The following is a 19,016-nucleotide window of genomic DNA, read 5'->3' on the forward strand; positions in this document are numbered from 1 at the left end:
CGTGACTATTTATGACGCTGAAGCTTGCAACGTTCGAGTCCAACGAAATGATCTAAAAAAAAACCCTGCGCCGATACTTTGTGAAATAAAAAATAACCGAATGACAAATGGTTTTTTTTTTCTCGTTCATTTCGTCGGACTCGAACGTTGCAAACTTCAGCGTTGTGTCAATTTCATATATTATCCTGCATGCTGAATCTAACCAATGAATATTGACATGAGTACATTAAGAAGAATTGACTACTGAACGAAACTGTGTGGTGATATTAGTGACTCGAGGCCAAGTCAGCCTCGCTGCAGATAACGTGCATACTCGTTTGTTCATACTTTCTCATTGTTTTCATAGGCACAAGCATCGGAGATTGGCATTGTTGGCTGAATAATAGCGTGTACCAAGCGGTGGTTAGATGCGACCGCGAGGGACTACTCTCCTCGCCCAGGAACATGGGGATACGCACGTAATAAAGATGTAAGTACGAGATGATATACAAACTGCATAATTCGTGTAACGATGTCGTTCTCGTTAATTTATGCGTGGGTGGAAAAAACATCAATTGAAACATAACAAACGCACATTACTCCATCAGCGGGGCCGGATGGTGAGGAGACCGACGTTGCTATCGCTACGTTTGTGTCGTTTCTTTTGATCCCTATTCACCCTGGACCTGGTATAGAGACCGACTATACCGTCACGTTGCGGCCATTCTAGTTAAGCTTCGAAGCTCTCAATTCCGTCAGCCCCCACCGACCTTTCTCTATCCGGCTTTTTTAATGTGACAATTTTGTATTACTCCTTATTAAGATGAACATGTGACATAATGGTTCGAGTTTGTGAGTTTGACGCAATCGTTAACGCACCATCCCGTTGGCGGGTTGGCTACAAAGTTTTTCGTTATTTTTTCATTCCAAGAGTCCGGGAACGACCCGGTTATCTATCGAGCTGCGTACCTGATTCCGGTGATTTTCAATCTGTAGATTATAATTTCATACAATCAGTCAAATAATTTTTTTCATTAATTCTCAAAAAAATAAGAAATAAGGTTTAGATTGAGAATGAATTTTTTGTTGTTATTTGCAGTACGCCGAGATCCCAAATCCCGAAGGACAAGATTAATGATATAACCGCGAACTGAAATGGAGCAATTAGAGCAATGCGATAGTTGGAGCAGGATCGCAATATTTTTTTTCGCATCTTCAAGGTCGTCGTTTAATACGCGACTGAATGATTCTTCATCGTTCGAGCTTATTATCGGTGGCTGTGATAACGTTGGACGCGCCAATAAACAACTGCGGGCTTGAACTTAATCGAGTATGAGATTTCACGTCGGTGGCCCGGATCGCATGTCCGCTTATGCAATGACAATATTCTGTAGGATTGATATCAGGAAACTCGGCTACGATTAACAAATTCGTATCTCCGATCGCGATATCAATTCATGGCAATAATTAACAATAGGACGGTTGTCAATGGCTCGTCCGCAGATCCGGTTTCCAAGATAACGGGTCAGCTTTTATCGAGCCCGCTGTTTCTTCGGGGTGAGTCGTCGATTAATGGAGACACACGGAAATTCATTGAGAGGATCGTGTTATCGCGATTATAAAGGGTCCGATGGAGTGGCATATTTTATTTATACGAGTGATCGGGAGCACAGACGGTCCAGTAATCGAGTCAAGATGAAGACGAGAAAATTCCAAGAAATCTTCTTATCTCTTGTCATTCGGGCAACTCGGAGAGATACGCAGTCGCTCTTCTGCCTCTCACGTCCATCTTTCTCGCTCCCTTATTACGATGATATATTTCGATCTCGCGCTCTAGCTTTTGATACGCGTTACGACTCGAGCTGTGGCCGAAATACGAAATGGCTTCTGCTAGCGTTAGAATTATCGGCAAAGGGTAAAGAAAGGGGCAGAGGAGTTGAAGACGGAGAAATATATAGGCTACTCGAGATGGACTATATGGCGAGATCTTCTCGCTTGCGTTCGGGCCGCGCGAGTGAGATATAATAAGGTCAGACGTTGGGGTTATCTCGACGGGTCGAGAGTGTGCGCCTATCTCTGTCTCGTTTCCTCTTCGAGTAAGAGGAAGAGAGAGAGAGAGAGAGAGAGAGAAATTATTGAACCAAAGCTGACCCACCTCCTAAACCGCCAGCCTTTTTCGCAAGTAGTTTGCATGCTTAGGATATTGTGAACATACGAGGTCATACGAGTTGGAGATATTCCAAATAATCTATCTGTACGTCCCCCACACCGACATCACTTCATATCTATCTACAATGAAAATCTCTGCTTGTATCTATGTCCATTGCATATTTATACACATAGGCAGATATTTTTCTAGCACCCTTCCTTTTCTCTCTTGATGACGCTGAAGTTTGTGAGAATTACTGGAATTATTGGAAGGTTTTTTTTAGATTATTTCGTTGGACTCCAATCTGCAAACTTTAGCGTCATATTCTCTCTTGACAGTTTTGTACTGTGTGACTCGCTTCTTCACCTCTTTCCGTTCCGAAATTTCCGAAACGTTTCAAAATGATATTGTATTTTTTACGCTAAGCATTGTGCGCATGGTCCACTTGCATCGGAACTTGCAGACCTTTGAGAATCGCGTTTGTCTCGTCCTATTCATTATATAATCTGCATTTCGGACGTTTTTCAATTTCGACAGTAAATATCTGTTTTAAATTGCAGTTAAAGTATTGGCCCAACGGTGGACCCACGTTCGACCATTTGATTTGAATTCACCAAGTAAATCCGGATTGGAAGCACGTTTCTTTCTATGGAGTTGGAGCCCCAAGCGGTGTGAAGTGCCGAAATTTCTACCCAGCGAAAGAAGGACTCGCCTAATTGCCGGAAAAACTCAGGTACGTTGGAAATTTTGGCTCAAACGTGCCAATGGCTTATCAAAGCGGAAATGGATAGTAGTTTTTGGGAGGAAATGTAAAGCGCGCGGTATTATAGCATCGGTAATCTAACCTTTGGCCGTGTCTCGGTATCTGTACTGGCTTGAGACGATGCCAGAAAGATTGGTAAAGCTAGAGGGAATGTAAGCCAGGAAATCGCGAGTGGTAGGAGTGCTTTGTTTCGTAAACCTCGTGCTGCCGTGGAGGCATAACTGTATAGACGGGACGAAGGGCAAGAGTAGGGGAAAAGAGGCGATACGAATTTGCGAGAAAGCGTGCCTTGGAGGGCAGCCAAGAAACGGAGAGCTCCGTTTGCCGGTACAGAAAACGCGGTACAACTGAAAAACCGCGATATACACGCGCAGGGAAAGACCAGTAGCACTTCTTCATTCTCTTTTTCCATTGCTTTTCCATTTCTTCATCGTTTTGTCTCCTCTTTTACTGCTGTCCCCCTTAACGTTCAACTCCTTCTTCTTCTCTTCTCTTTGCCTCGCAGCCCTTCCATCTGGTACAGTTGAATTTATTGAAATTCTAAGCGTTCGGAGAGAACGACGATGTAATGATACTCGTCCACGGCATTTTGTTTTACGACTTTTTCACTCGACGGGACAATATACACACATATAACTATGTATAAGTGCATACAAGAGTCCCGTAAGTGAAACACGGATAACTATGTGGTGACGCGATATCGTCTGGGTTCCCAGTGGAGTAAAACATTCTACAGTAATAATAGTACACGCTAAAGTTTGCATCTCTCGCCGCGAGAAAATGGTCCCCGTTACTATGTATTATAAATACGTTTATATAGATATATGTATGAGTATTTATGAATATGGGGGGGTGCTCACGTACGATGTTGGAGGATGCTTCAGTCGCTCGTTGATTTATTTGCCATTTGTGCGCGTTTCGGCGAAACCTCCGAGAGACGGAAAGAGAGAGAGAGAGAGAGAGAGGGATAGGGAAAAAAGAAAGAAGGAAAATATGATAAAGAGAAAATCTCGTACACAACTCCGGATTCGTCGCGTACGGATACATTTTTGTTCTGCAAAGCACGTGCTGAGCGATATTTTCTTTTTTTTTCGAATATATCGTGCACGCACACGAATGAAATAAGCGAAAGACGGTCACTTGACGAGGAGCAGATAACTCGAGAACGGGCTTCGCGTAAGAATGAGCGAGAAAACGAAAGAAATCGCATTGACAGAAGCGAACACTGTGATTCGATAAATATGTCTATATTTGTGCAGACCGTAGGATGGAACGAGGGTGAAATTCGTACTGTTGGAACTGAATTATTCGAAATATCCACGGTTTCGTGAAACCAGATTTACGGATCTCAACCACATTCCGCTTCTATGCGGATGCTATACGTATATAAATCCTGCATGGAATTTCCGTAATCGAATAAAGAGTTGAGGGAATTGGAAGGGATCATCTCAGGGGTGTGCAGATTTCTCGCAATCTCTGCTCCACTCTATTGGGCATTGTTCGACCATGATATTCTCCCGGATGTAATAAAATGGATTTACTCACCTCCGTACGTGTTCTCGGCTCCGAGCAGTTTGACAGATTATCGAAAAGCTCCTGGCGACGACCCGCTGATCCCCGAGGCCTACCCTCAATCTAGTCTAACGAAATTATCTGACTCTTCTAACATTACTGGTCAAAAGCAGTGCCGGAAAATGATCAGGGGTCAGTGGACGAGTGGCCCAGATTCCTGATAATTGATGAAACGTACTTAAATTTTATGATGATAGAACGGCAATAATAATTCGACTCCTGTTCAGTTGGATTTTTCAAGTGTATTCGTGATACACACTCTTGTTTGTAACTCAAGTTACTTCAAGTTGTCAATGACTTTCTTCGAGCAGTCATTACATTATTTTATATTAAATTGATGTTTTATTTCTAGAGAATGTTCGATCACGTGGTTATCCTGCACACACCAGATCGGCTATTTGCCTTCAAGTTCTCTTTCTTCAACGATTTCTTCGAGCTTCCGTCACTGGATTCTTCAGTCGACATTTCGCATAGATCAACTAGTTTCTCTCTAGGCGATGCTCCAATAGTCGACACAGGTCTCTGATTTTGTGCTTTCCGCGCGTTACAATGCGATGTTAAAAAAAAGGTGCACCCGACCGGTCGTATGTTCCGTACTCTCGTGCGACCCGAGCAGTCGTATACAATCAATCGTTCGAGAAATCACCCACCAATGCTTCTCGCAGTCGTTGGCAGAGGGTGTCGCACCTCGACATTGTGTCATCTCTCGAGTCAATTTTTTCATCGTTGAAACTGTCCAAGTGTAGCAAGTGTGAGTTGACAGCCTGCCTCGTCGTATACTTACCACAAATCGCCGTTGGACAATGCTCTCCTTATAATCCAGTACACATTCAAGACAAACGTCACTGTAACGAGTTTGAATTTTTAAATCACTTTCCTCCGATATGTATGGTCGAATATGTGTGCCAAAATTTTCATTCCAAATTCTTGCGCCAAAAAATACGATCGATTATTTTTCCGAACGAGTTTTAATCGACTCGAAATGAGTAGGAGATTCAATAGCGCGAATATCGTGCAACGGACAATAAAATCCTTCAAAATGATTCATCGGGCCTATTGCACGCGGCGTTAACTCAGCAGTTTCAAAGTCAAGTCCCCCGATCACGACTTTGCTGACGTACCATCCACCAGACTGAATTGACGCAAGAGCGCGAATGCTTTTTTTTTCCTTTCAAATTTAATAAAATGACCGATACAATATCATGGTCTGGATAAAATGATAGAATTTTATTCATTTTGAGTACACGTTCCATTCATCTATTTGTTTATTCTCATTTATATAATATAATATTAATATATATAAATATGTATATATGTATGTGGACATACATACATACACACATATACGATATATATGTGTATATATATATATAATATATGTATGTATATGTATTTATATATTAATATGTACAAGATTTATACAAAAATGTTCATGTTCTTTTTACACAACTACTTATAATGTATTAATCTGTTGTTATAATTTTCTTGTTTATTGATTAAACGTTAATATTCGTACGTCGTATGTGATACATATGATAGTGTGTGTTCTACGAGTGTCGATGTATGTGTGTGTGTGTGTTTTTGTGTATTTTGTATGTCGGTGATTGAAGAATACAAGGACGAGTAGGATCGGTATAGAAGAGAGGGAGGGAACGAGTCGATGTGTTTTTCGTTTGTTTGCGCCATCTCATTCCTCTTCTTCTTCTTCTTCTTCTTTGCTCAACGACGTTGCAAGATTTAACTGACGCTGCTCTCGTCGAGAGTCATATATTATAATACAATAATCGAGTTTTCGATTCCGTGAGCAAGTTTAGCTACACGTTTGGCGATTGCGAGAGCATATCCATCGCGAGTATACCAAGAGTTGATTTTTTTTTTCATCGTTAATTCGATCCTCATTTTCGTCCGTGAATATGGGAAACATGGGGGAAAGAATCTGGTTCCTTAGTCTCTTTTATCTCATCTATGGGAACGGTTGTCAGGGCTGGTGACACAAAATTTGTGAAAAAATCACGCGAATCACGTGATTCTCCCGCGTATCTCGATCACTATGACACATTCGTACACACGAGAACGCGAGCTCATATCTGTACATTGCTTCATCTCTTTTTTCCGCTTGACGAATCTCTTCCGCGATAAAACTGCCGAAGTTGCTTTTCGCACGATACACACATTTGATACAATAGTTATTTTCGAGTTTTTCCTTATTTTTTCTTCAATTATTATCCCATAAACCCCTTAAAGTTCCCCTCTATTTATTCTCGTAAGTAACTAGAGCTCGACATTGCCACATTTATGTACTAATATTCGGCATTCAACACGCAACTAGCACGCCGAGGGAACAGTTTCTCGTTCTAATTGATCTCCCTCGCCCGGGCACTCCTTTGCCCCAAGTCCAACCGCCGCACTTTCCTCTTCGCGTCTATATTCACATTCGCACATTTTTCGCATATTTACACAGTGTCAGTGGATATCATCATATATATACACCGATACGCACGTCCATACGATTCTATCGTACAATATTTATAACGTAGAAAAAGAAGCACCGCTTGCCTTTACTTGTGAATTTTAAGCCTTTCGGCGGGTATGATTTATTATCGAAAGTTCCTCTTTCCAACATCTCTTTCCTCTCCGAATAAGCGATCCGATTATTATTTTAGTCCGTGTCTTCTTCCCTTTTTTTCATTCGTTTCTCAATCATTATAAATAATAACATATCACATAGTTTTTCCGCACTAATAATAATAACAATTCGAGTCGAGGCTCGTCTCTCCTTCGCTTCGTGCTTGTCAACCGCAAAACTTCCCTAACAAAATGAACAATAAAGAAGAACAAAAATGATTTGAAATTGACTAACGGCCGAACGGTGGCACGAGGTTGAACGTGTACGATAAAACGAATCGTCGATGAAACGGCTAGCGCAGAGGCTTCTAGCTTTTTTAGATTGGACTATCGTGTGAAAGAGCTCATGAGGGTGAAGTCAACGTCGTTGTTCGTTGTGACGTAGTAGTAGGAAGTAGGAAAAAATTTATTGAACGTGATCGATCGATCGAAAATACGGTCGCTCACACACACACACGCAAGTGATTCCACGATGCTCAATTTTTAAATCGTCCTGATTTGATTTGCATTTGATTCACCGTTGCAACGAGTTCGTTCTCGAATTTCGAATATTCGTGAGGAGCATTGCGTTGTCTTGTTCTCTAAATCGAACGTCGTGTCGCGCACTTTCGATTCGTTTCTCCAATTCGACGAGAAGAATACGCGTCGAATGGCAGCAGATCGAGCGAGCTGAGACACCGATTTCGAAAGAGAGAACGATCACGATCTCTAACGGGAGAACGGGTAGTGTGCGCGAGTTTTCGATTGTCCGGTGTGAGTGTGAGCAAGAAAGAGGGAGGCGGAGAGAGCGAGGAGCGGGCGATAACGATCTGCATCGATGTGGCCGAGATGCGAGGCCCGATCTCCCGTAGAGAGAAATATAAAGAGGTAAAGAAGAGAAGGACTCTGCTCGAAGTGAGATCTGGGAAGTTTCATAGGAGAATCGGAGAGCCTGAATTCAAACGTCTATCGAAGAGCATGATCCGGCTGGTTAGTCCCAATCTTCCGTCGTACAACGACTATGCGCGCACATAATATATCCGCCGCGCATCATCTTCACTCTCGGAGACAATCCCGTTTCAGTCCATTGTAAATGCTAATTTATGATTCGTTCACACCTCGTTCGATTGTCCCTGAAAGCTCTGATCCTCGTATCGAAAGGTCGAACCTGCCGTTGTTCTTCGATCGCGCAAAGAGAACGCTTCACATTTTTCGTAACAAATTTGTTGAAAGAATTTTATGCTCATCCGAATGAAACCCTTTCGACGACAATGAATTTAGTCATTTGTTTTTGTTTCCTCCCTAATATCTCTCACAGTCACGATGGTATAACAAATTGTGTAAAAAATGAAAGAGCAGAGAGCACTATAAGGCGTCAATCATTAATATCATTATTATTGTTACCATTAATCTTGTTATCATTATGCGGAAGCTAACTGCCTCCAGACAGAGTGTCACATCGAGGACATGTACGGCCAATTGAAGCTGCTCCCGCTCAATAACATGTCTCTTATAAGTGTCTCGATTGGAGTTTTACCGACGAGACGAACGAAGAATAACTGCTCGATAACTTGGGACGAGACCGTTCTAAGTGATGGTAGACGAAGCAGAAGCTTGCCAAATCTCGTTGGTTGACTAGGATACTGTGATCTGCAGTATTCCTCCAAGGCGCATTGTGATTTCTCTTGCAGCGATTCAATGTGCGCGACGTCCGAGAGTCCGCAGGCATCTGCAACAATATTAAATAAAAAAATAAAACATACGTCAGAAATGTTGGTTTCTTTCGCTTCTAATAATAGTTTCGAATCAAAGAAAAATCATTTGGTTTGTCAATGGGCAGCTGCTAAACGTTATTCTACAAAAGGTTGGCAACGCGATCACACCGAACCGCGAAGCCTCGAGCAAAAAGTGAAATCCGCAAATCGCTTTCTAAAGCTTTGTTTAATCGTTCGAGTTATACAGAGATTAAATGTCTCTTCGAAAAAAAAGGAAATTGTGATACGTCGCACAACGCAAAGGTTTCGAAGGCGTGTAACGCATGACAAATTATAGCGTCAAATGGTCTCGTTAGTTTCGTAGGATCATGCTTGGGGGAGAGAAAGGGGCTGCTCCGTAAGCGCTGTTTTGCCTCATTCTTTGGCCTCGATCGGGCGGGCGCGTTGAGGGGTGAAAAGCGACGCGCGGGGCTCTCTGGGTGTTCGACAGCATTGTTCTACTCCCGATTTTTCGAGCTCCCTCGAGGAGGACGAGGAAGAGTGAGAAGAGCGTGTTGTACTTGATCCGGCAGGCACGCGCGGGTGAGCTGACTCCGGAGCAGAGTCCAGCAGCAGGTGCATGTGCACGCAGGAGCAAAACGAGCCTGAAGAAGACTGGTGCTTAGCTCGGGTGTGCGGCATTGTGCTGCACATACCTCGCGGGGTGCGCTCTATACGTATATGGATGTAGACTTAATAGCCGGCGCTATACATAGATAGGAGTGCATATACATCGGAGGAAGAAAAAGGGGGTGGTATTGGCGCACTGTCGTTCCACACGCGTTGGGTACTCCTTTGTGGCTCCCACGTGCGCCTAATGGCTCGCCATTATCTATGCAGTACGCGAGCACTATACGCGCCTCGTTATACATATTCCAGTACTATTACGAGCATGCATACGATGATGAGTATGTTTCCCTGCCATGGTTTCAACCATTATGTCGAAGCAGCCTTACGACAGTAAACAGTAAAACTTGACGGGATGCGAGCGAGCGATCGTACAGCGTATGAAAGAAGAGATAGTTTTGTGAGAGAGAATCGTGAAAAAAGAAGTCCAATAAAAGGAATATGGATCGAGGAATTCTTCGAAGCAGGCAGGCAAGCAGGGCGGGCAGCTGGAATTCAGTCAGTGGCAATAACGCTACGACACTCTCGATGCGATGAGAAATCATGAAGAAGGGGAAGATGAAGGCGCCTGCGTCCGAGCACTGTTAATAAACAAACTGGCGGGATTGAGTACACTTGCGAGCGGTCGAGAGGCAAGGGGGGCTGCTGTTGCTGCCTGATGATGTCGTCGGTATAACTCCGCGAGCAGCTTTAATTTAGCGCATCAATTCGAATGTAACGAATGGGACGCGCTCGAGTGGCGTCTGCTCTTCTTATTCGTCTCATTCTCTTCGACATATTCTTTTCTTCCCTGGCAGCAATATCTACATCGGCTATCTGCATGCGAGCGTTAAACGTTAAATGGTACGGCGCCTTGTCGACTGACCACCATCACTGTAAATTGACCAATCTTAATACACTTTGTACCACTATAGAGACTCCTCTGTCGTAATATATTTCTGACCGCAACCTCGAGGATGAGACGCGTCACACAAGTTCCATACAAAAAGTGCGTTAACGATTGTGGCACATATGCCAAATCGCTTATTCCAAATAATAATGCTTTTGAATACTTTCATACTTCACTAACGATCGATTTATCGATTTCGATTCATTATCGCCCCCTCTTGGTATAAACTATTGCGTTCCACTCGTTCAAATTTCCAAGTTTTACGAACGACGCAGCTTCAGCCGAAATGAATAAGATATTCAATGATCTGCAACGTTCGTTGATGGAATCCTCATTGGAAATGATACCGAAGACCACAAATTTTTCAACCCAACCAGTTTCAACGATGTCCAGAATAAAAGTCTACAATTCGATTAATCCTAACTCCATCAATAATGTACCATTAAGTATAAAAAATAACAACTAAATTAATCCGGATGAGAAAAAAACTGGATGAAAATTGCGTTCAACGAAATCGGTCGAAAGTTCATTCAAAGATTATTTCCTGCTCCCCATACAAATTTTCCACAGCTCCGCAGACGAAGAAAAAAATCTCACGAGCACGGGGCATTGAAGAAAGTAAAAATGCGCTGTGCGAGGCAGGCGAGAGAATACTCGGGGTGAGGAGATGTGTAGAGAGGAATAATAGAGAACGAGGTCGAGACCTCGGTCGTTAAAAATGGCAGAGACTCGCGAGGTCCAACTATCTATCGACGAGACCGATCGCATCGAGCGTGACGCCTTCGACGACCACGAACTGGCGCATCGGTTATTATATCTGTACATCACTCATCTCATACAAGCCAGAGAGGATATACAACGATAGATTTTCATCTTATATGCATACGCAATATGACACACGACATAATTACACGGACGGAGAGGCAGCGGATCCTCGTATGTGTACATGCAGGACCCTCCCAGGATCCGGTGTATATTTCGGTATAATTTGATACTCCAGAGAACAACCCTTTCCTCGAGAGAGAGGAGAGAGAGAGAGAGAGAGAGAGAGCACCCTTCACCCGTGTGCACGCACGAATCCGCCTGAACGTGTACACCCCGCGTGCATGTGGACACCCACACAAGCGCGTATTATATCTATAAAGATATACGCTTGAGAGGCTCGAGGGGATGTGGCTGTGACGCGACGAAAGAGCGACGACGCGACGAGCAACCAGCGCAGGCGGATATATTGCGGATGTACGCAGGTAGATATAGAGTTTCAAAGCGTAGCCCGCAGAGGGGTAGCGTAACTTGGAAAAGGTTTTGTTAAATATACATGTATACATGATCCCCGTGTTCGCGGGACTTGCAGATATCTATCTCGATGGAGACCGAACGATGACGACGAAGCAACGACGACATTGGACGATTCGTCGCGTGCGCACTGTCGAACTCGATCCACCATTCATTACGTGCGCCAACTTCCGTACGTCTCTCTACATAATAATGGGCCATTCGCCTCACAAAACGTACCGGATATCGAGCCATCGCGATACTAGAGACCTCGAACTCTCTTTATACTTTCTTCTCAATTCCATATATATTGACCTACGCGGCGATAAAATTATTGCTACTTTGCTGATTAAAATACGAAAATGAGCGGATAAATACCGTTTTGCCAGCACGCGTATAATTCGTAACATTCGTAACAATTTGGAATTTCATTCCAATTGATATACGAAATTACGTCATTGTTTATTCAGTAAGTGCGTTAAAATAAGATTTTCAAGTATTGACGAATGTTCTGCGTTACGTCGCTTCTGAACTGCTGCGAGCAAGTGGAAGATTAGGAATGGGATTTGCGTGTAGAAAAGGCGGGGTTGAAAAAATTTCCGTTGGCAATTTGGTCGATTCGTCGCAAGTCTGGTGAAGCGTAGAGGGAAAGAATACGTGAGGAAAGGCTCTACGGTATAGGCTACAGTAGTAGGAAGTACGAGTGGTACAAATAAGTAGAGATGGCATATCACTCGGCGCGGGTGGAAAGAAGAAAGGGCCCAAGAGGGAGGTTAGAGACAAATGACGCGGAGAGGGATCAACGAAAATGTGGGGTGAAGGGGTGTGTGGGTACGCGAGACACAAAGCTCAATCTCATCCTACTCGCACTGACTGTGCTCGCGCGTTGAGAAAACCTCACACTAGCGTAGCAGCACCCTTCGCCGCGGAGTTTTCTGCGCGAAGGTGACGTCACTGACAATGGAAGGTCGAGCTGTGATTAAAGATCGAGAGACTCCGTAAAAACTCCTCAAAAAGGATGGGTGAAAGGCTCAGCGATGTAGAGGGATGAGAATGGGAGTGAGGGAGAAGATGCTCGACGGGAGGAATGAGCAGACTCTCGGCACGTCGCGCGGTGTGACGCCTTGAAATATTGCCTTCGCGATTCGCGACAGCTTCTCGCGCGCGGCACTCGGAGGGGGGAGAACATTTCGAACATGGCTCTATAAGACATTCCTTTATTTTTCGTAGCATACGTATGACGTAGCTATACCGTTTTTATGCGTCAGTTCATTCGCGAGAGGCTGCTATGAAAGTGAAATAAATAATGAGTGCAAAAATATAAAAACGTTAATTTCGTATCTTCGGAACGGAATGCAAGGCTTCGCGATGTGTGACAAAATCATCTTGCGAGTTGGAAGATTCCAGTACGCGGACTTGACAGACTTTGCGTCGGAGTAATAAGCCTCAAATCAGAAGATATAATACTGTTCGAAAACACGATTAATTGAATTAATTAATAAAGATTCAAGTCGATCATGGAGCAGGACGTACAAGTTGTTCTGATATCGCTCCTTCGTTCGGTATTACGTCGGAGCATATACGTACGCGGTATAAATTACGTCTAATTATAGAAGCCCGGACGAGAAATTTATATCAAGACAAGTTCATAAAGCGAGTATTACGAAAAAAGTCTTGCTGCGCGAGGATGAGGATAAGAGCTTATATGCATATGTGGGCTTAAGGATAAACAAGATATATTCGTTGTAGTAGCGGTGTTCCCCGGAGGGAAAAGCTGAGGAGCGCGACAACCGAGTGAGAAAGACGGCGGAGCAGTCCGTCCCCCGGACTCTTTCTGCGACGGAAGCGCGCTTCGCGAAAAGCAGCAAAGCAAAGCAGAGGGACTCGTCCGAACGGCAGAGAGAGACTAATAAAAGTGTTGTTGCCGAAGGTAATTATCCTTTTGATGCGAGCTCCGGCGCCTCGAACTTTGATACTAATACGCACACGCTCGCACGGCCGATGAGTCTCAAATGCGAGATGTTGTTTCTTGTTCGGTCGAATCCGCGCGGTGTCGCAACCGGGAAATCGTAATAAACCGTGTGACTGCTGGAAGAGCAGGGACAAGTCCGATGTATATATTTCTTGATGACGCCGAGAATGGCCGACGGACCGACCGGATCGGAGCATCAACGTTTCGCGCGCGCGCGCGCGCGTCACACGATTGAAACATCGTATAACGGAACGAGCAAGGCGCCGCACTCACTTTGCTCCTCTCCGCTTTATCCACCGCGTTGACGAGGAGAAATGTGCCTTGATCAGCGCGAGATATAGAATTTATGTGCTTAATCCTGACGATTCGCTGTACATCCCAGCGAATCGTCGCGGTATATGCTTTTCGAATTTACGATACTATGTCAACGACTTGATACCATATATTATTGCAGCATCTCTTTATTTATACGCATTTGCGTGTAGAATTATCATCGTCGCATGTATGTTACTGTACGAATCTCCATTGCCAATAATCGATGAGTTGAACAACGCTACTGAAGGATTCAATAACCGGAGAGTCAACGCGCTGCTCTGGCACCGCTCTCTCAGCTCCTTTATAACTAGTTGCGTACACTATTGTATAATTGTTTTTTTCTAAAGATTGAGACGTTATAATATTGTCAGCCGAGATAAGCGAGTCCTATAACGATGCCGTCACGCTCCGCTGGAGTAATTGGCCAATGTATCTCGAGGTTCGATAGAGCTGCGTGTATACACGAGTCCTTGGAGAAAAGTGATGAATTTCATTTGACGAATAGAAATTTGTAAACATTAAAAATCCATCAAAAGTTGTAGATTTTTTCTTCTGTTCCTCCACCGCGCATTAGCAATTCGTCTCCTCAGAGGCGGATGAAAGATGTTACGAAATGTACGAAAAGCGAGTGGGTATATCGGATATCACAATATTGTGAGGAAGCGCCTCGCGGTTGCTGTCCATCCATATAATAGTGGCTGCTCGCCGGGACGTGACAATTATCATAACAAGGCGAGTATATTTGGAGTTGCTCCTCGTCGTCTACTGTTCGCGCGGCGCGTATCGTCGGTACGCATCTCTTAGCGGTGTATACGAGCGACACGCATATTACACGGCTCGCGGTCTGCTGAGGTGTCACTGTACGGGCTAGAACTCGACCGGCGCCTATACGTCGAGGGCACAATACACATATGTGTATTTTATACGAGCAAGCATCCCGTTTAGGGGCACATTGTCATGTTAATGGAGACAATGCCAATCCCATTAGCATCGCATAGGGTTACGTGTGGCCCCTGGCCGCCCATTCTTCCGGATCTTCCTCCTCTCGTGTATCCTTTTTACTCGGCTGTGTACGTTTATCTCTTTCACCGACCTCTTTTCGTCCTCGCGGCGCAGGTAAGGTCAACTTTTTATTTCACGCGGGCTTACTAGTTTTTTGCGTCCTTGATGCACTTTTCGCTTTCTTTTATTTCTCTCGCTTCTCACCCTCAGCCCGTGTCTCTCGCGCACATCGCGAGCGCACGGTACCTTTTTCATAGTCGCATGTATGGAGCCTTGACGAACGCATATTACACAGGAGGGGAGAGACTGGTGCGGTTCATAACGCGATCACGACCGGTTCCGTATTATTGAATCTGCGTGTATGCAAACATACGTGAGTCCGTGCGTCTGTACAACTTACACTTGGTCTATCTATACAAAACGGGCGCGAATTTTCGTGTTTCGCGATAGCAAACCCGTTCGACACCCTGCGCCCGCCTTTTTCAAGCCCCGCGTTCGTGTCCGCGTAATACCCGGGCGCTCTCGCGCTTACCCGCGCCCCGCGAGGCTAAATGTCAACATCGTCGGGGCGGCGTCGGCATAACGGCCCGGTTAGAGGATTATAACTCTGGCTACATCGCTATACCAGCAGTGGCAAAAGCCCGATGCTTCTCAACACCGCGCTCGTTGTACGTCGCCGCGGGCGCGTGAACCCCATTCGCGTCGGAAGGATTTAGCTGGCATGCTCTTGCGGCATTCACCACTCCGCGCACCGAAAGGTCCTGAACTTTTCTCCATGCACACGTGTCATAATCCTCTTGAGTCGTGAGAGGAAGATCCACACTGGTAAGCCTCTCCGACCTAGATTTTAATACGTGCGTTATGACAGCGTGCACCACTACTGAACTCTCCTATCATAGGAACTTGCAGGACTTATCGAGACTGGCTGTCATTGACGCATCGCCGCGAGCTCAGATCGCGTAGCATTTTTAACGTTTTCTCTTACGATGTACTATATATATATATGTGCGTGCGGCTATAAAAGTCTTACGAGGCCTTTCTCAATGGGCAAACGAGGGTCACAAGTATTTCGGGGACAAGGCGATATAGTTGAGAAGATATGCATCGGGGAGGGTGCAGAGATTTCGGAGCCGCCGAAAGGGTAGTGCACAACGGTGCGATATGCTGGTAGGGGATTTAATCGGGGTGCGAAAGCCCGCGATCGTGGAATGCGCGGACCACGCGGTCTTGTCCACACGCTCGTCCAAAGGGAATCCCATAACTGTATCGGTTAAATCGATGGCATGTTGTAAACAACAATATGAGAACAATGCAGATTATGCGCCGACTTGTCCGTCGCGCGAACCGGTTCACCCCACCACCCTCGCAATTAATAGATTCGCGCAGGTTACGTAACACCAATTTGTTTGGCCACTGCGGAAAGCCTCAGGCGCGAGTATTATCCGCCGGAATCCGTACAGGGGTCAAGATAGCCGTTTTGCCGTTGTTACTTGTCGCTATGCCTTCGTAAAGCAAGGGACGTAAAGTTCCGGCGATCAATGTCTCGCGCGATAAACGCTTTGCATTCTTCGCTTCCATCGTGTTGTTGCTACTTCGGTAATCGATTCAGCAGCAGCTTTCTCTCAAAAATATGCTAATTGCATGGACGATCTTTTTTTCGAACAAAATCTTCCGTTCCATTTCTTATCTACTTTATCAGATAATTTTAAAAACATTGCCAACAGAATAACTGTTATGTTTTCACGGAACGCGCATATCCCTCACAATCAGATCTTAACGTCCGCGCGTATGATCAAGTGACACCGGATTCATCGCGTACGTAGTACGAAATTCTATATAACCATACTTTTATTTTAAGTATCGCCAGGTAATTAGATTGATTCCCCGTGTTATTCCGTATATGTCAAGAATGAAGACGCACAAACGTGCGTGCACGGAGTATGATAAATTCGCGGAGTGGGATCGCGGAGGATCTAGCCGCGTACGGCGTTAGGAGCACGCGTTTATCTCTAGCAGGATACTATACGGAATAAGCATGGTTATAATAGCTACATATAGTATATTGGCAGTCGTGAGATCGCGCTCGAGTCCAACGCTAGGCTGTTGATTGTGGGTGTTGTATGTGTTAAACCGCGCGCGCATAGATAGAAGGGGCGCGCGTGCCCGGCATGCCGGGCGCGTGGGCGCGCGTAATATATTCTCGGAATAGACAATGTGGCAAGCACGTGGGGGCCCGCATAGTCACAGGATCGCGAGAGGTGGCAAGAGCTGTATGCATGGAAGTAGCATGTAGAGCCGAGTCGAGTCCACCGCGTGTATCGGACCAGGAACAAATGCGTGAGAGGGAGAGAGAGAGAGAGAGAGAGAGAAGAGGCTAAAAAGGGGAACGAAGGATGCCCCGCGTTACCCCGCAGCCGATATCCCCCGCCCCCGAGCCATAACGAAGCGTTGACGCGAACATAAAACGCGCGCGAGCACATGAGCTTGCTCTATTCGTATAGTAGTAGCGCGAGTGAGTGTATAACGGGAACGGTGGCTCCGGTCTCGCCCCGAGACAATGGAGTGATTGAACGCGCTACCGCCAAAGGGTTGGCCGCGCGAACGCGCGTCAACCCCGGGGTGAAAATGTCAGGCGAGCGGTTCCTCCCTCCCCTCTCTCCTCTCGTTCAACATCTCGCTCAGCACGGCATATTCTCGCGCTCGGCTACCCAAATGTCAGAAGAGCTCGATTGTTGAGGTGCTGCTATGCCTACCAGGAATTGAAAAATCTTTCCGTTCTCCCGTCCTCCTCCCTTTTATCCTTCCTGTCTATATTATACTATTCCGGGGGTAGGTTATGTCATCTTCTATATCAAGATATGTAGACGCGTAATTTTTTTTCTCTTCTCTTTTGCCCCGGGAATATAGTATATATGCGACGCGCGGTCATAGTCAGGCGCATGGATAAAAACCGTCAGGATATTCGAGAGATCCTCTTTCGACGCGCGACTCGCGCTATAGCTATCTTGCGTATGACATGAAATAACTGTAGTTGGGGTTATGTAGTCGTCTAATATCCACGTATATATTTATATGTATGAAATAAAGAGGTGGATGATACATAGGAGTGGAAGATATATAGAATAGCAGGAAAAATGTCTCGGGCGCGTTATATGCTATGGAGCCACTCTCTTCTTTCTTCCGGTTGCCATCAAAGGGAACTCTCAGCGAGGCCCGAGCAATGTCCCGCGTGGTTATACGGATATGCGAGACGATCATTTTCGTACGATGCCTCGGGAATATTTCCTCCTTCTCTCTTTCTCTCTTATTTCGTCTGGTCTCTGCGTCTGTCTTTAACTATCGCTCGCTCTTTCCCTCGACTTGGTACGCCTCGCGCGACCGTGTCAAGATTGCTCCACGCTCTACCCACCTCATCGGCTAACATTCTGGTGGGATTTGGCCACAGCTGAGACGATGGTTTTTATAACGATGTTGATGCAATTTGTGGCCTCAAAGTTTCACTCACCGCAGCTCAATTCGGCTACCTCTCGAAACTTTTACGGAATCTGCCCTCAACGAGCCCTGTACACAAGCTGATCAAATATGAAGATCGCCCGACAAGTAGATTTAGGCAAAAGAGCAAGCATGAAACTCACCAACGTATAACGCTGCACTGCTTATTTTATCGTACGTCCCTTTTTTACAATACACATAAATATAGATGCGAGTCGATTCTTGTAGAAGAAAAATTCACAATTTGTCTGTTACCCAGCAGCTTTGGCTATAAACGAGAATATTACGTTCCATAGTATTTATATGAGACGTGACGTGCCGTAGTGGCTCTCGAGTAATGGCTAGAAAACCAGTTTCTATCTTCGAGCTGTGAGCCACAAGCGGACAGAGGAAGAATAAGAGGGATAGAGTGAGAGAAAGCCCGAGCAAAGCCCGTACCGTTGCACGGATCTTATTGTGTATATACGTATGCATTATTCACTTACACATACGCATTGCCGACGTGCGTGTACACACATAATCCATTTACACATACATTGCTCGTGCCCCCTGAGCATGCGGTAAAACAGAGACAATCTTCGAGTCCTTTACTCGCGTGCGCACTTGGATATATTCATATACTC

At 45.1% G+C, this 19,016-nt stretch overlaps 1 protein-coding gene and 1 long non-coding RNA gene across 3 annotated transcripts in view; one reads left to right on the forward strand and one right to left on the reverse strand.

Moving 5' to 3' along the window:
- The first annotated feature begins 356 nt into the window (after positions 1–356).
- Positions 357–5,518, forward strand: LOC122412206 (uncharacterized). The gene is made up of 3 exons (XR_006261306.1): positions 357–469; positions 2,689–2,861; positions 4,816–5,518. It is a non-coding gene; the product is annotated as an uncharacterized lncRNA (long non-coding RNA).
- Positions 5,519–5,932: 414 nt separating this feature from the next.
- Positions 5,933–19,016, reverse strand: part of svp (COUP transcription factor 2) — a 67,058-nt gene continuing 53,974 nt past the window's right edge. For both annotated transcript variants that reach the window (XM_043421605.1, XM_043421604.1), the window contains exon 4: positions 5,933–8,796. In XM_043421605.1, the coding sequence (XP_043277540.1) occupies positions 8,522–8,796 (275 nt within the window). In that variant the 3' untranslated portion in view covers positions 5,933–8,521. The remainder of the gene's footprint in view (positions 8,797–19,016) is intronic.

Source organism: Venturia canescens, chromosome 6 (assembly GCF_019457755.1).
Source record: "Venturia canescens isolate UGA chromosome 6, ASM1945775v1, whole genome shotgun sequence".
Classification (NCBI taxonomy): domain Eukaryota; kingdom Metazoa; phylum Arthropoda; class Insecta; order Hymenoptera; family Ichneumonidae; genus Venturia; species Venturia canescens.